The sequence below is a fragment of the Molothrus aeneus genome, chromosome 7 (genome assembly GCF_037042795.1).
Source record: "Molothrus aeneus isolate 106 chromosome 7, BPBGC_Maene_1.0, whole genome shotgun sequence".
Lineage (NCBI taxonomy): Eukaryota > Metazoa > Chordata > Aves > Passeriformes > Icteridae > Molothrus > Molothrus aeneus.
The window spans coordinates 27,601,448-27,617,299 of NC_089652.1; the positions used below are offsets into that span (position 1 = coordinate 27,601,448).

General features: G+C 43.7%; 1 protein-coding gene across 1 annotated transcript in view; it reads left to right on the forward strand.

The window, feature by feature from the left end:
• The first annotated feature begins 5,594 nt into the window (after window positions 1-5,594).
• SLC15A2 (solute carrier family 15 member 2) overlaps window positions 5,595-15,852 on the forward strand; it is a 61,866-nt gene continuing 51,608 nt past the window's right edge. Inside the window, exon 1 of the mRNA XM_066553107.1 lies at window positions 5,595-5,685. Within this exon, the coding sequence (XP_066409204.1) occupies window positions 5,619-5,685 (67 nt within the window). The 5' untranslated portion in view covers window positions 5,595-5,618. The remainder of the gene's footprint in view (window positions 5,686-15,852) is intronic.

Sequence of the window (15,852 nt, forward strand, 5' to 3'; positions counted from 1 at the left end):
CAGGGCTAGAATGAGCATGGAGACTTCCACAGCTGACAGGAAGGAAAAAGACCAGGGAAGGAGAATCTGTGGATCGGTGACCTTTCACATGTTGAAGAGCAGAGAGGCAAATCCATCTGTCAGCTGATAGCCCATCACCATGGTTCTGGAGTGACTCAGGGGACAAGTGCTCTATGGCTGCATGCTGTAGAGCAAAAGGTTCATTGAGCTTCTGTTGTGTGCCCTGAAGCCAAGGAATATTAATTTCATGGACAGTGCTAGGATTGACCTTTTGTATCGTATCCTTTGGGGCAGGTGCTTAGCTCCAGTGCTTTGTGTAAGCCCATCCTTTGTCTTGGTTTTGGCTTTCTTTTGCCTTCCCATTTCTGGCTCACCTTGGTTCATTATATGTCAAATTACTTTCATTTTTGCTTCCTGCCAGGGTGAGTCAGGGGCCAAAAATACAGTAGAGCAGAAGGTGCTGCACACAGAGCTTTTACTGGCAGATTGAGCTGTGCAGTCCAAGCCAATGCTCCCAAAGGTTTCTCCTTACCCTGTAAGCAGGCAGGGAGCCCTGGTGCCTTCAATGACTCTTGCCTAAAGAAAGCCCTTTGTGACTTGTCCTACAGCAAGGTGTTAAGTGATGCAGACTTGTCTCTCTCCAGGCCTCAGATAGAGAAGAGGAGCTGCTTACTGTGCCGTCTAAGCTATGTTTGGACATCCTGCCATTTGGGCAGACCTGCTGCCCCTCTCTGGTTTGCACAGGAAAACCAACTGCCTCAGGCAGTCACCCAATGCATCTGCCTCAGCTTTCATTGGCATGGCCAGAACCATCTGTTCTGCATGAATGGGGCTGACCAGCATCTGGCAAATCTCTGCACCACTAGGATGTGTTGTAAAGGGCAAGTGACCAAGTACTCCAACAGCACAGCTATTGAGCAGAATTTAGTAAGCAATGGCTCTGCCCTGGCTTGGTTGCCTTTGAGCTTTCTGCTCAAAAGAGTTGGGCTCCTTCCCCCATTTAAAACCACCTGATTCCACAGTGTCCAGCAGAGTCACAATATCTGTCACATAGGCAGTTTTTTGGGTGCCCATGTCTTCAGATTCAGTGGCTCTGGCAGCCAATGAATAGCTGAGGTATCTGAGAGTGTGCTGCAATGAGGCAGGGCTGCATGGGGTGCACAGGTAGGGCAGATTTGGCCCATGCAGGTGGCAAATAGCCACTCTTTGCCGTGCCCTTCCCTAAAGCAAACACAACTCCAGAACTTGACCTTGGCTGACTGGAAAATGAGCCGTGCTCACTGAAGAGGCAGCTGAGGCAGTGTAAACAGGTGTTGTCACTCACTGGGACTGCCCTGCCTCACTGCATGGGGTTTGTCTGGGCCAGCGCTCCAGAAGTGGAAGTGGAGTGTACACTGGCAGAAGTGGAAGGAGTGTACACTGGCAATGCAGATGTCTGTCTCTAGAAGATCTGGAAATTTAACAGTCTTAGAGACTTAAAGATGCACATTTCCACCTCACCAGAATGTCTGAGATTTAGAAAATCTTCCTATCCTGAGGCAGAACAAACTGCCTGTATTTTGAAAAGAATGAAAACATGAAAAATATGGCTTGAGTCAGTCAAAATATTTTTGACATGTTTTGTTTCAATTGTTCAAAGCTTTTATGATGTGTTTGCAGATTTTTTATCTACAACAACTGAAATCTTTGAAATTACATATTTGAATATTGCTGAAATTTCATTCTCTCTCTGATTTCATATATAAAGACAATCTTTTCAATTCCTTTCCTTGCAAGCCCATATTTTTTTCACTAGTTTAAGTGAATGACTACTTTCTGCTTAGAAAAGAAGTCAGTTGGTGTAATGTAAATCTGCTTGATTAAATTAGAAAGAGCTTTTGAGGAGAAAAGTCAGGGAATTTATCTCTTGTATTATAAATGGTGTCAAAGAGGTTACCACTGGTTCTAAAGTTAACCTGGGAACTAGTTTTTCTTATCTTCTAGCTTAGTTTTAAATGCTGGTAATTCTGTCTTTGGTTTGAGTCATAAATCAGTGTAAGAAGCCTCACAAAGCACTTAGAGATCATTTGAGCATGAGGCAGGAAGCAGAGATCAACATCCTGAGGTTTTACAGTCCTCACTGCAAACAAAGACATTAGCTTCTCATCCACTGGCAGTTGATTCCAAATCCCTCTAAAGGGCTTCAAGAAAATGTATGTTATAGAGCTGTATCCTCAGCTAAGCATCCCCTCATACTAGGTCTTGTAGCTGCTTGACTCCAACATCATCGTGGTGCGGGACCTGCTGCTGGGCAGGACGATGCTGGCACATTAAACTGTCTGGATGTGCACATATTCATATGTATTTCAATGATATGTGACACCTGGAATTGTTTGAACAGTTCACCTGAGGAAGGCTGAACTGAGATGCAAGGGAAGCAACCCTGCCTGGCCAAGACACAGCAGAGGAAATCTCTGCAGTAACCAAGAGTAACAAACCACAGCAATTACCCAATTAGAGCTAAGCCCCTCTTTAATCTAGACAGTCAAGTTAAGGGGCCCTCGGGATTTTTGTGAGAAGGAGGAAGTCCTAATCATTGCAAAGGGAATTGCTTCTTTTTCTACAGGTTTGAAGTTGCCCTCAAACTTGCAGATGCTAATTTTGAAAAGGAGAATCATTAGTTTTTAATAAAGAATTTGCTCCTTGGGAGGTGTGGAGATGGACTGAAAGCATTTTGCCATTCAGTTTAGAGTTCATTAGTGCACCCATCAGGGAAAGTGTGCGAGAAAAGTGAAATCAGATGAATATTCCTTATTTAACCTCCAAACCAGTAATTTGGAAAAAAAAAAAGGCAATTTCTTCTAAATCTGGGTTCCAGGTGACTGCTTTTTATCTGAGCTCCATTAAATTATTCCCCTGCTAAATTTTCATGAAATAGGCTTTTTGCTCCAGCAGACGCTGACTCCCTGAGATAATTTTGAAAGCAAAACATTCTGTTTTTATTGGTAATGATCCATCTTCCACCCTGGTGCTCTGAGGGGCTTGAGGGAGGTGTTTGTGCCTAGGTGTCAATTTTCTGCACTGAATCCCTGTTTTTTCACTGACATGGGGATGGGCAGGATGAGCTGGTTCCTGTTTGTCTCCCTGGCTGTGGGTAGCACCAGCATACAACAGAAAGTCATGAGAGCACCTGGCAGTGATTCTGACTGCAGATAACTCAAGAGGCAGCATCCCTGGTCTCACACTGCTCAGGCTTGTAGCTAGATCCCTCTCACCCTCAGTCCCACTGCAGTGTGAGACTGCAGAGAGGAGACTCTCTTTGGGCACAGTTATGGTAATTTCTTCCTTCCTTGGTTGTCCCATGTGATTCATTCCCAGCTTTTATTATTATGTGGCAACCACCAGACACAATTTTTCTACAGGCTCCTGTTTATTCTGGACTTACACATGGCAAGTTTCCTACACAACCCTTTTTAAAAACACACATTTATTTGCTTTTACTGAGTCTGGTCAAAGCAGCTATTCTGAAATCCCATAGGGATGGAGCATTAGGGGCAGACAAATGTGATGAGCTGGAGTTGCTCCACATACCAAGTGCAGCTGGTTGAAAATAGCCTTGACCTTTTTATAACCTGAAGTGTTGTCCAGCCCTGTTTTCACTGACCTGACATATTAATGTGCTGAGGGGACTGGGCAGAGCAGCCTCAACATTTCCCAGATGGTCATTTCTTGGGACATGTTTGCCTTGACAGATTTCTTCCTGTGCATGAACTCTGAGGTAGAAGGAATCTTTTACAAAGATTTTGTATTACTGTCTGTGATTTTTATGGCAAAATGAGCTCCCTTCATGTTGTTTTTCTTCCCTTCTTTCTTCTCCTTGGTGATCTCACAGCCATTAGTGCCTAAATTCCAGCCTTTATGTACCTCATTTCCTCTCTCTGCTGTCTCTGAGGAGGGCTGTGTGTCCATGACCTAGCCATATGAGGCTTGGATGCTTGTACTGCAGTCTGAAGGGCTGTTCCCATGGTATGATCAGACTGGGGCCTATCTAGGTGTGTAGAAGATCCCAGAAGTCTGGGATTCCCTGCCACAAGCAGCAATGGAAAAAACAAGCTTGGTTTGGGGCTTCCAGGCTCCTGCCTCTATGCTGGGAAGCCTGGAAGCCCCCATACTCCAGGGATTTGCAGGATCCTCACTGTGGGAATGAGCTGGGTTCCCTGGGCTGCCAGGGGCTACTGAGGACTGTGACCCAGATATCCTCACTCCAGTGCAGTCCTGCCAACATTCAAGGAGGGGATTCTTCCTATCAAGCCATTTTACTATAGGTTTGGCTTCACAGGCAATGCAGAGCCTAGGTGAGAGGAGAATCAGGCCTTTCATCTCAAGGAATGCAATGGCATTTTATCATGTCCTCTGAATTATTCTGCCACAAGCATCTTGAATGTCTGGTTTATCTCCTCTAAAAGATCTGTACACTGCTCATCAATCATCTTTATTTCACAACTAACATGCCAAAGGTGGTTCAGCAACCTGAATGTTTGGACTGAAATTATTGAATTTTCTGGAGATCTGGGCCTGAACCAGGGGGAAGCTGCTGGTGCATTTGAGATGTTTGGGTGCTGTGGAGATGAAGCATAGGGTGCTTGGGTGGATGGCTGGTCAGCCACCTGTGTCAGGCTCTCAGGAGCAGCAAATTTCAGCTTTGCAGTAGATTATGAAGACAAGACTGAAGCAAGTGAAAACTTCTTTTCTTTCTCAGTTAAAACACTCAGGGTTGCTTTGCCTTAGGAACACGGGTCTACCTGCCTGGCTTGCTCCTATTTCACTGTAACCTGGACTTGAATGGCAAAGTGATTCTTGCATGAGTAGAAAGAAATTGGGGGTGCCTGAGAAATGTTCAGCGCTCACAGGAGGACTGGCTTTTTGGAGAAGTTGCTTGTCAATCACCAAAGCCTAAATCTAATTTTAGGCATTAAGCTGAATATGAGCTCTTGGAAAACATATGGCATCAATTCTGCTTACTGATCAGTTTTGATATAGTTAAACCCTTTGAGTTGCTTTCCATTCCCCAACAGAGAATGTGAAAAAAGGAGAAAACTCTAGGGCTAAGAGAGAGAGAGAGATCAGGTCTGGCCAAGCTAGGTCCAATGTACCTGTTTTGGCTGTCTACCCTCTCTGTATGACCTGCTATTTATTTTGAGCCCTGCTCTGGAACATGTGCAAGTTGGGAAGGGACCTCACCAATAACTCTGCACTTACAAAGCCACTGAGTGATACAGAAAATACAAAACACTATCTGAAATACATGAAATGATGAAGTAAAGAGTTAATGAATCCTCAAGAAGTTTCAAGTTTGCATAGAGAAATCAGAGAGGGGAGGTTCACCAGTACATTTCTCTGGCCAAACCCACAGATGAAGATTAACTGAAAGTCTCCTGGGACAACAAACAGAACAATGTTCCTGTGAGGCCAAGAGTTTGTTTTGCCATTTGTTCTCTGTACGTTACCATGGAATACAAGTGCTGCTGTGAGTACAAGAAGAAATAACTTCATGCCCTGCATTTATCTTGGACACATCCTGAAGCTTAAACAGGTCATAGTGCTCTTCTTTTGCATTGGACCATTTCATTGCTTTCTCCATGGAAATGCCTCCACCTGGGGACACTCCGCCGACACCTTTGTGTGAGACTCTCCGTAGAGATTTCCGTAAGTAACATGCTTGGATTGTGTTCCTGTTCTTCCCATGTTCCCTGGCTGGGTGTGCTCGAGCAGACAGACATTGTGTGTGGAATGTTGGTGGGAGTGGGCTGTTTGGAGGCAATTGTCCAAAATATCCATGCAAGAGCTTCAGAATGAGAGTTGTGCAAATCTGCACTGCAAACCTGTTTCTAAGATGTGTGCTCATCCAGGTGGAAATCTGGGAAGCATATAAGGCAACCTACTGTCCTGTTGTGCCTGTATTGTACTATCCTGTTGTGCCTGTATTACAGATCACTAATACTGTTAAGTACCTGAAATGATTTTCAGAAACTACGTGACAAATTGCTCTGAAAAACATATAAGCCTAAGGAAAAAACACCCCTGTTCATAGGGGGAAAGAAAAGCAAAAGGTGGAAAATGAGCAAGCTTCTATTAGTTTTTTGAATTAATCACCCATCTTCAGATCTGACAAAATACTCAGAGGAAGTTGGAGTCTCTTTTGCTCTATTTTCAGCTGATGCTTGAAGCAAAAGTGTCAGAAATCTCTCTGCAAAGCCTGTTCTGATGAGATTTCCAGCCAGTTTCATGAATGAAGTTGGTTTGGATTAACTGTGAATAAGTTCCTTTGCAGAGAACTAGCAAAGCATGGGTTCATTGATCATAGACACTTCTGTGTGTGGTGTCTGACCCAACACTCAATAAAGGCAATGAGAAACCTACTGGGGCAGCTTATCCAATTGCTGTGGAGCCACTTTGCAGTTCCAAAGCAGCTAGAGTCAGCTGTTCCTAGACACTGGAAACTGGATGGGAGGGAAATTTGCTTATGGTCTATTCACCTGATTTATGGGGGTTTGCATCAGGCCCAGGGACAAGTTCTCTACACCATACACTGTTCATTTACAAAACTGGTGTAGCAGAGGAGACCTAGTAAGAGTCAAGGTTTCATCTTTTCCTCCTTCTGCTCTCATGCCTAACTTCCCATCAGTAATTAACAGGGATGGATGCCTACTTCTTCTGGGATTGTTTACTGTGGGGACAGGTCCAGGGCTGTCCCCTGAGGCTGTCTCCACAAGTAACAGGCTTTTAAGTTATGCCTCTCTATTGATCCCCCATCTGAACAATTAGCAGTGGTGATTGCTCTGAGTCCAAAGGTGTGTGCAATCAACCCCACAATGATATTCAAGGAGAGCACTGTTTTAAAAGGCTGTCTCTCCTGAAGTGTGCTGTGTGTTTTAAATGTGACAGGCTACATGACAGGACCTGAAAAAGAGACATTTGAGGAAGCTTGGAAACTTCTGATCTTTGAGCCTGAGCCAAGCCATACTTCCTGAATTTTTGGCTTGGGAGTCTCTGATTCAAGCACAGTATTTTCACCTGCTATCCATAGCTTTATCATTCCTGCAGAATAATCAGTGTTTTTAAGATGCCTGCCTTAATATAACAATATAACAATTCTCTGCATGACAAAACCCTAAAAATCTGGTGGCTGGTAAATAAGAATTATTGAGAATGATTGTTTCATTTGAGGCATCAATAACTTCAGCAGAGCTGTAAGGAGAACAGCTCAGCTTCCCTGAAAATTGCAAAGGAACCTTTTTTTTGTTAAGAAGCTCACTTTGCCTGCTCTGAAAGCTCCAGCCAAGGCTCCTGGGGGTCAGATTTTCTGGTGGTGGAAATCAAATATTGAATGTCTGATGGGGCATCAGGGCTACCAATTCTGCTTATGAGGCTGTGTGAAAAGCTAATATGTGCATTGGGAAGTAAAAGTACTGACTGAATGATCATTCAGGAGTTGTGGACTCAGTTCTTGTTTCTATGCAAGAATTCAACGTGTTCTGTATGTTTCCTGACAGCCTTGAGGTGATTGCTCTTCTCCTTGTCCTCACATGGGTTTAGTTGCTAGACCAGTCTTGCAGTAGGTGGAAGAGAGTAGGAGAGGTCAGTCCTCCCATCTGCTTCTGTAAGCAGCCTGGACAGCCCCAGGGCTGGCAGGCTCTGCCTGGAGTGTCCAGAGTCAGCAAAGAGGCAGCAGGGCACTGCCATCCTTATCTCATGTGTGCTGTTACTGTGCCTCCATGCAGCTGTGCCACCAAACCACCTGTGCAGCCAAATGCCATACAGGAGATGGGACGTTCAGGGGGCATCCTAAGGCACTGCTTTTCCTTCACAGCTTCTCTTTTAGAAAGGGGATAGTCCTCTGTCACTTCTGAGCCTAGTGGCAAAGCTGCTGGGGCTGGCAGCCCTCAATTTTGGGGCGGATGCAGGAAGACAGGTTGGGGCGAGTCTGCTTGAAGAGTTCTGTGCTGATTAGGGTCAGATGCTATTGCCATAGGGGCAGTTAATTGAGGGGGTATCAATAGACAGCAGGCCACCTCTCTAATTTTCCTTCCCTGCCTGTTATTTAACAAAACTATTGAGAGAAAGGCTCCATTAACTATACTTTTGTCTTTAATTCTGCAACTGCAGAAAAAGCCAGTACAGGAGAAGCCTCTGAATACAGGATAGAATTGGTTCTGTAATAATAATAATAATAAGTTGCTTTCCCTCTTTGAAAATAAATATGGTTCTTAGTAGAGAGATTTACCCGTTGCTGGCAGTCAATCAGGCAGGACAATTTGGGCTCTGAGTACTTGATTAGAATAACTTTAAGGAAAATTGCCTTCCTGAATCAAGTAAAGATCCATTAACCTGATGAAACAGCGTTTGCTTATCTGGGAGGTTAAGACTATAACACAGCTTGGACTGCATTAGATGAGGCCTCTTTTAGAACAGAAAGTAATAAAAACACCATCTGTCATGTCTAGTCAATCAGACCTTGTATAAGAGAGGAATTATTCCTCTGACTTTACCATTATAAGATCATCTGTTTGTTAACAATGGGAAGTGTCAGGAATGCTGAAAACTAGTTTTATGCCCTCAAATTATTTCTAGCTGCCTTTATCTTGGAGAGAATTAATATTAATCTGAGTTTATACAGGAAAGAAATATTTCTAGATGAATACAATGCCAAGTCATTCCATGTTGAGTGTCTTGTGATTTATTGTTAGAGGTAAAACTGAATGGGAGATAGAGGAAAAAGTGCCATGTACACTTTTCTTCTGAAAGTGATTATTTCTATAAACAAATCTCTTGCAAGTTGCTGAGCACTCAAAGGTTCTTTGAAGTCAATTGAATGTATTCAATTCACTCAAGTGGCTGGCTGCATCTTAAAGGACTGGCATGGCTAGTCCTTCTCATGTAGCATAGGTGTAGCTGGAGGTTGTGGAAAAGGTATTTGCATTTTTTGGCATGGATTTATCAAAGTTATTAAATGTTGTTACTAATGGATTTCTCTGATAGTGTGGTCTCCTCTATTTATGAAGGAGTACTTGGAGACATGTAAAGACTGAATGCCAGACAGCAAAGGCAGCTGTGGGCACAGGAGGTGGAAAGAGTGGTGGAAAGCATGTCCCAGTGTATCCCCAGCACCCTTGTGCACCAGCTGGGGTGGAAACAGAATCCCCACTTGTCACACACCACAGGTGAGACTGCAGTGGACATATTCATATACATCATTGCCTGCTGCTCGGGTATGTGCCATGCTGCTGCCCAGTGCATTCAGCACTGCTCTATGGGTGGCCACAAGCTGGAGAACACCAGAGTGGTTTTTGTGTGCCCATGGAAAAAAACATTTCATTTTTCAGGGTTTGCTATTTGCACAAGAGAAACACACAGAGTGTTTGCAGGTGTGTGATGCAGAACTCAGCTATTGTGTGGTGGGCACGACCCCATGCAAGATCCCAAGAGGAAGGAGACAGACTGGGAGTAGAGGAGGAGGAAGATTAAAGCAAATGCCTAATTCAGTATTCAGTCACAGCCAGAAGATGTGCTCCAGTTAAGGTAATGAGACTGGAGATTTGGGAGAAAGATGGTTGAGCAGAAGGAAGACAACATGTGCTCTGGGGTGGCATCAAGGGAAGGCTGAGCACTCCTGGTCCCACTGATGTCAGGTGAATCAGATGCCACTTATCTCCTAGGAAAAAAGGACCTTTTTTGGGAGTTAGCATAAGGATGAAGAGTCACAGATAAATTCCTCCTTCTATAAGAATATAACCCTTATCCCTGCCAGACTCTGAGGGGATTTGTCATGAGTGCCAGTGGAGAGCAGACTGCCCTGGGCACAGGATGGCCAGAACAAAAAGAATTGTGCTACAAAGTGTTAGGGTCCCTGGAGACCCTATGGTTAGATCAACATTAAAAAAACCAAAAATATCTCCAATTCTGTGCCAGTTCCTCTGGGACCTGATGCAGGGAAAACCCACATGACTCTGCTTTCCCCTGGAGCTGGTGAGAGCTGCTTCCACTCACTGTGTTAGAAAATTGATCCCCCTGGTCACTGCGGGGGGAGGCTGAAAAGAATGGATGGCACTGCAAGCTCGTTATGAAAATGCAGGGAACCAGAGTTAATGAATCTTGGACGAGCCTCTAATCTGCCTGGCCCTTGGTGTGGTGGTAGAGGAAGCTGGCTGGGGAGGATCTGATTAACATCTCAGTGGAAATGACAAACCCTAGAATGCAGAAGGTCGTATCATACCTGTCAGTGCTTGCATCTGGGAGGGGCCGCTGTCAGAGAGCTGAGATCTCTGTGGATTAGATCAGGAAGGTTTTTTTCATCAGAACAGATATATTTTTGGGATTTACATCTTCTCTGTCCCTGGCAGCTTGCCTTGATGAAATACTGATTACACAATTGCAATCTGACTTAAACCACAGCTAAAAAATCAGCTGTGTGCTGGGTTATGGTGAGAATACCCTTTCTGTGATGGCAAAGATTTGAAATTGTGCAGTGCATTATGTCTCCTGACACAGGAAAACTTGCAGAGAACAACAAACAGGCTGTTTACTGTGGGTGTATGGAAAAAAATTGGAAAAACTGGAATTCCTGCCTTTTCTGAGATTTTCTTAGTCCAGTGCCAGATTAATGAATGAAACCACTTGCCCCAGATGTACAGGAGATTATGCTGCTTGATGCTTGTTTTATAGGCAGTGCAGTTAAGGTTAGGAAACTTGAAATAAGTGCTCCAGGGACTGACAAGCAATGTAGTCAGAACCAAACCCCAGGGTCCTGCTGTGACATCCTGTAGCCCCTCCTTCACTGCCCAATGGACACCCCACCCAGTTCCAGGCATCCCTGTGAGCTGGCTGTGAGGAGCAGAGTGGTTATAGGATTTCTGGTTTCTCAGTAGCAACTGCCTCATTGAAGCCAGTAAAAGCAGCATTTTACTCAGGAGCAGGGTGGGAGAGGAAGTGGGACACACCACCAGAAGAGAGCTACTGGTCAGCTGAGAGATCAGTGCAGAAAGAGAAATTCCCAAGGCAGTTTCTGTCCCAGAGGCTGGAAGTGAGCACTGGCAATGCACCCACGGGGTGGCTGAGACACTGGATGCAACTGTCTTTCAGCATTCCTCCAGACCCAGGCTGCTGCAGGCTGTGATGTCTTCAGTGCCTGAGCTGTCCCTCAGAGCCTGTGGCACAATAAATCAATAGCTGTTTCTCACTTGTTCTGATAATGCTGCAGGCGGGGCAGCTTAAGGGAGAGACTGCTGGGCTGGCATGCAAGAGGTTTTAGAGGAGTCTACCTTCAGCAGGATGTTTCTTCCTTCTTTTGCTCCTTTTTGAAATGGAGGTATTGATATCTGCTCAGTGAGATGCCCTGAGATATCTGCTGCTGAAAGGCACCATGCGAGATTCTGCTTCTGAAACCACCACGGAGAAAATGTTCTTGGGACACCAAAAGGTCCTCAGGTGTTTTCCAAAGTTCTGCCTCATCACATACATCTTTCTTCCAGCTGCAGGGAAGCACCTCCCACCTTCTCACACCAGGAAGGGGACAACCCAGCCTCAGCTCCAGGCAAGTGGACTGGGTAAATGTTTAGATTTTTCTGTTTCTAGGCTCTCTCTGATAGTCAGAAGTTCTGAACAGAGAGCCTGAGTTGAGCCTGACACAGACAGGTATCAGTACCAGCAGGTGTGGCACTGGGTGCCAAGGGACCAGCACACCTTGTGACAGTCAGAATTGATCACTTCCACCCAAGAGAGACAAACAGCACTGAGTTAGAAATGGAGTTCACATGCACTTACTTGCACACCTATCTTGGCTCTCCTTTTCTGCATTTGTTTTTTTCCAGAGCACTCTCTCTGTTGCTGACTTTACATACCTATATGAACATTATAAGTAGCTATTGTTTCAACTAGGAACTGTCTCCAAGCAGTGGGCAGCATTGCTAAAATGCCTGAAATTTCTATAAAAGAGAAACAAAGGACTATCATGAAGGGCAGAACATAGAAACATCTCAGGGACTGGACATGTTCCCATTGCCTGGAGCACCTGTATGTACATTTTCTTTATGTCTTGAACTTACTGAAACCAGTGCTTCTAGTCAGTGCATGGTACCTTATACCATAGCAACAAGTAAATCTTAGAAGTGGAGGGGAAAATAGCTGGAAAATAATTCAAGTGGTCCTGTAGCCCATTTCCTTACTGACAGCCTGAACAGTTAAATTATCCCTGATTTTCTCTGCAATATATGGCTTTCCTTGGTATTCACTTGCTGTTTATCAGTGGTCTATTTTGAAAGACCACAAGTCTTATTCTGGAACCAACTTCCTTTTTTTTTTTTCAGTGGTTTTGTGATACTCTCAACTTGAGAGCCTAGAAAGTAATTTAAATTCATGGTTGTATTTTGTTTTGTGCTGTTTCTTAATTTCCTGCCTAAGCTCTCTCATGCTCTCATGTGTTTTCCTTGAACATTCCCTTCAATGAAGAGAAAAATCCTATTTTTTCCTTCCTATGATAGCCTCTTAAATAATTGTTTAGAAATAAAGCCCTTCCTCATGTGTTCCTTGTCTCTCCCTGCCCAAATCTTCTAATATAAGTCACAAGCATTACCAAGTGAAGCCTTTTATTTTTCCCAAAAACTATTCTCCCTCCAGCTTTTCTTCTCTGTTGCATTGTCTGGCCTGTAGTGTTCATATGTCTTTTCTGCTTGTTTTTCACAGTGCTTGCCCAGAGTCTCATGCTGCTGGCTTTGCCATGCTGTGCTTTGTACTTATCTATGCTGTATCTTCTTATAATATGAATAACACTCCCTGGATCCTGGCCATACTTCCTACATTATAGATTTAAATTCTTCTTACCATCTATCTTTTCTTTAATATCTCTTCTGTGCACAGCCTGCTCTTTTTTAGCCATTATTAAAGTTTTGCTTCAGTCCTCCTTTCACAAGCCCCTCACGATTTGCCATCATCTTTTTATGAGTTGTTCATGCTGTTCTTCATCTTTTACTTCAGGCTTTGCATCCCTTGTTGCTCTATCAAATGAATAATCATATGTAGGAATTTATTCTTAATTTCATTTTGGAGTTTGATTGTGATCAGCTTAGGCTTCTCACTATTGCACATTGTAGCTATTGTTGTGTGCTTCTTTTCTCTCTTAAATTCAGGTGTCTCTCAGTGTTTCCCTAATGCATCTTTCTAGTTGTCTTGCCCAATTCCACTGGTCATCCTGTGTCCAGCTAATAGCAGAGTTCATCAGGAACTGACTGCCTGTTTGTAGCCTTGACTTTATCTTGAGGTGATGATGATAGATACAGGACCTTGAAGCAGGTGGGACTTGACTGCAATAAAAAGGTGAAGGATGTAGATGGCTTCAGGGCCATGATGTGAGTGATGGAGACCCCATTTTACTCTATTTCTGAACTCACTCTAAACTACTTCTGTGTCTGCAGGTAATATCTGGGGTTTTCCCCTGCAGAAGAGTTTCCCTAAAGCCTCTCTGAAAGAAAGTCACAGCAGTTTAGAGGCAGTTACGGGGGAAAGCAGAAAGGAGTAAACAGTGGAAGGCAGTAGAAAAATTATTGATTCTCCTTCAGGCAGCTCATGGCTTGAAGGTGGAAAAGGGTCTGGAGGGACAGCTTGTCAATGTTTTATCTGCTTTTCTGTGTGATATGTGAAGAACTGGAAACTGAAGCCAGTCTGTCAAAGGTTGGTGAAATCCTGTGTCTTCTCAAAACCATAATCTTCTCACTAGGTGCCCCATCCCTGGAAACATTCACAATCAGGTTTGACAGGGCTCTGAGCAACCTGATCTAGTTGCAGATATCCCTGCTTATTGCAGAGGAGTTGGAATGGATGGACTTTGAAGGTCCCCTCCAGCCCTAACTGTTCTGTGATTCTATGATAGTGAAAGACATGTATAGTTAAGATCAACTCTGTAGCTGGTGTACAGTGTCAAAAATTTGGATTTATGGCCAGCTGTAGATCCTGTCTAGTCACAGAGCCAGTTCCCTATCCTCAACCAGAAGTAGTAATTTTATTGAAAGATAGTGTAGCTGCAGTGTGAAGTGATTGATCGTGAACATCCGTGAAAGGTGCCATTTAGCCTCAGAGGCTGTATTCAAGAAAGGCAGATTCCCTATGACACTTGAGAGCTTAGCAGAGATGACTTCAGATCAGAAATAAATGGAAGTTTAACTATTTTAGTGGTGGCCAAAGGACTGCTGTTGAGAAGGGAAACATTAACAGCAGGGTGAAAGAGAGCCAGGATTGCTTAACGAGGTTCATCTTCAGGCACAGCAGAGCTGGGCACGTCCAAGGCACAGAATGGCAGAGGGGGACTGCACACCACAGCCTGCAAAGGAAGCCCAAGCTGGTGAGGAAGTGTTTAAAGATTTCTTCTAGCTGATAGTAGGAGAAACTGAGGGCAAAAAGGCATGAGGAGGGATGAGAAGTTTCTCTAATTGTTACAGGTTTGTGACCAGATGACAGGTTCGTAAATGCAGATTAGATACTTAATATTGTTAGTGATATTGACCTAAATGCCTTCACAATTTTAAGTCTGTAATGGCTGCTGAATAGAGGAGAGATGTGGGTTTGAAGGCTTCTGGCATATTTTCCTGGTTGTTCAAATGATTTGATACATCATTTTCTTAAATTACTTTGAAGTTTGGGAGAAGTCTGCAGGCAATGGAAACCACTCTTGATCTGTATAAATCAGTTAAGCCCTGCTCTTTCTTGTGATCAAAGAATTGGAGAAAATAAGCCAGAAGAGACCTCCAGAGGTTATCACGTCCTTCCAGGGTCTGGTCATTAAGCCCAAAATGTTTTTGCCACATACTCTAGTTTCTTAAAACCTTCTCTCAGAAACAGAGAAAGAGGAGAGAAATACAAATATCGCAAAAGGGCTATAAAAGTATGGCCAGTGTGTATGAATTAAAAACAAGACTCATTATTAAAAGACAAGTGTGGCTGAGCTGAAAATTAGGAAGGGATTGTACCATGAGATGAATGCAGGTAAAAATGAAGAGATTAGTTGAGTATAAACAGATTAAGGTGCACAGTACTGCAGCAGAGAGCGGTGAGAATGTGAGGATTGTAAAAGCAATGTGAAAATGCAGATTCTCTTTCTGAGGATTTGGGAATCAGAAAAAAATTAAATTATGAACTGAAAGTCATAGCAAAATGTATTAATGGGAACTTCTGGCTATGCAGGGCATCTGGTACCTGAATATAACACGTAAGCATGAATCATCCTACAGGGTCCCCAGTTGCATAAGGGATAATTCAGAAATCGTACAGAAAGTAGTCCTTGCTTTCACACTTACCAGGTGAAGTTGTTTGGCACAAGATTTTCACAGAAACTCAGGAGGGCACCTCATCTATATGCCTGCTCTGGAACAGGACTTGATATTTATGTAGTCCCTAATGCATTCTTATATAACAGACATTGCCACACCATCTCTGTTCCAATGCTCATCTGTCCTCACTGAGAGGGAAATTGGAAAAAGGAGCCCCAAATATTCTTTACTGAAAAAAGTCAGTTATTTCTCTCATCTTATCCTCAACAAAAATGGATTATAGTTCATCTCTCTGGCTGTTTTTCCTGTCAATGGAAAGGAGTGGCATTTGGTATTCTTCTTTCCCAAATTTCATCGTTTTCATTCCAGAGTTGTAAAATGGTTTCTCCCATTTTGCAACACCATTTTGGGTTCATACCCAATTGTATCCCAGGCTTCTTCACCGTGGTTTTGAGTGCAAACAAAAGCACCATGCTGGCTGTGCTGAAGTTTTCTTTGCTCATGGAAAAGCTGAGGACCTGCATGCTCCATGCTTTCCTAATGTGATGGAAAATCATTG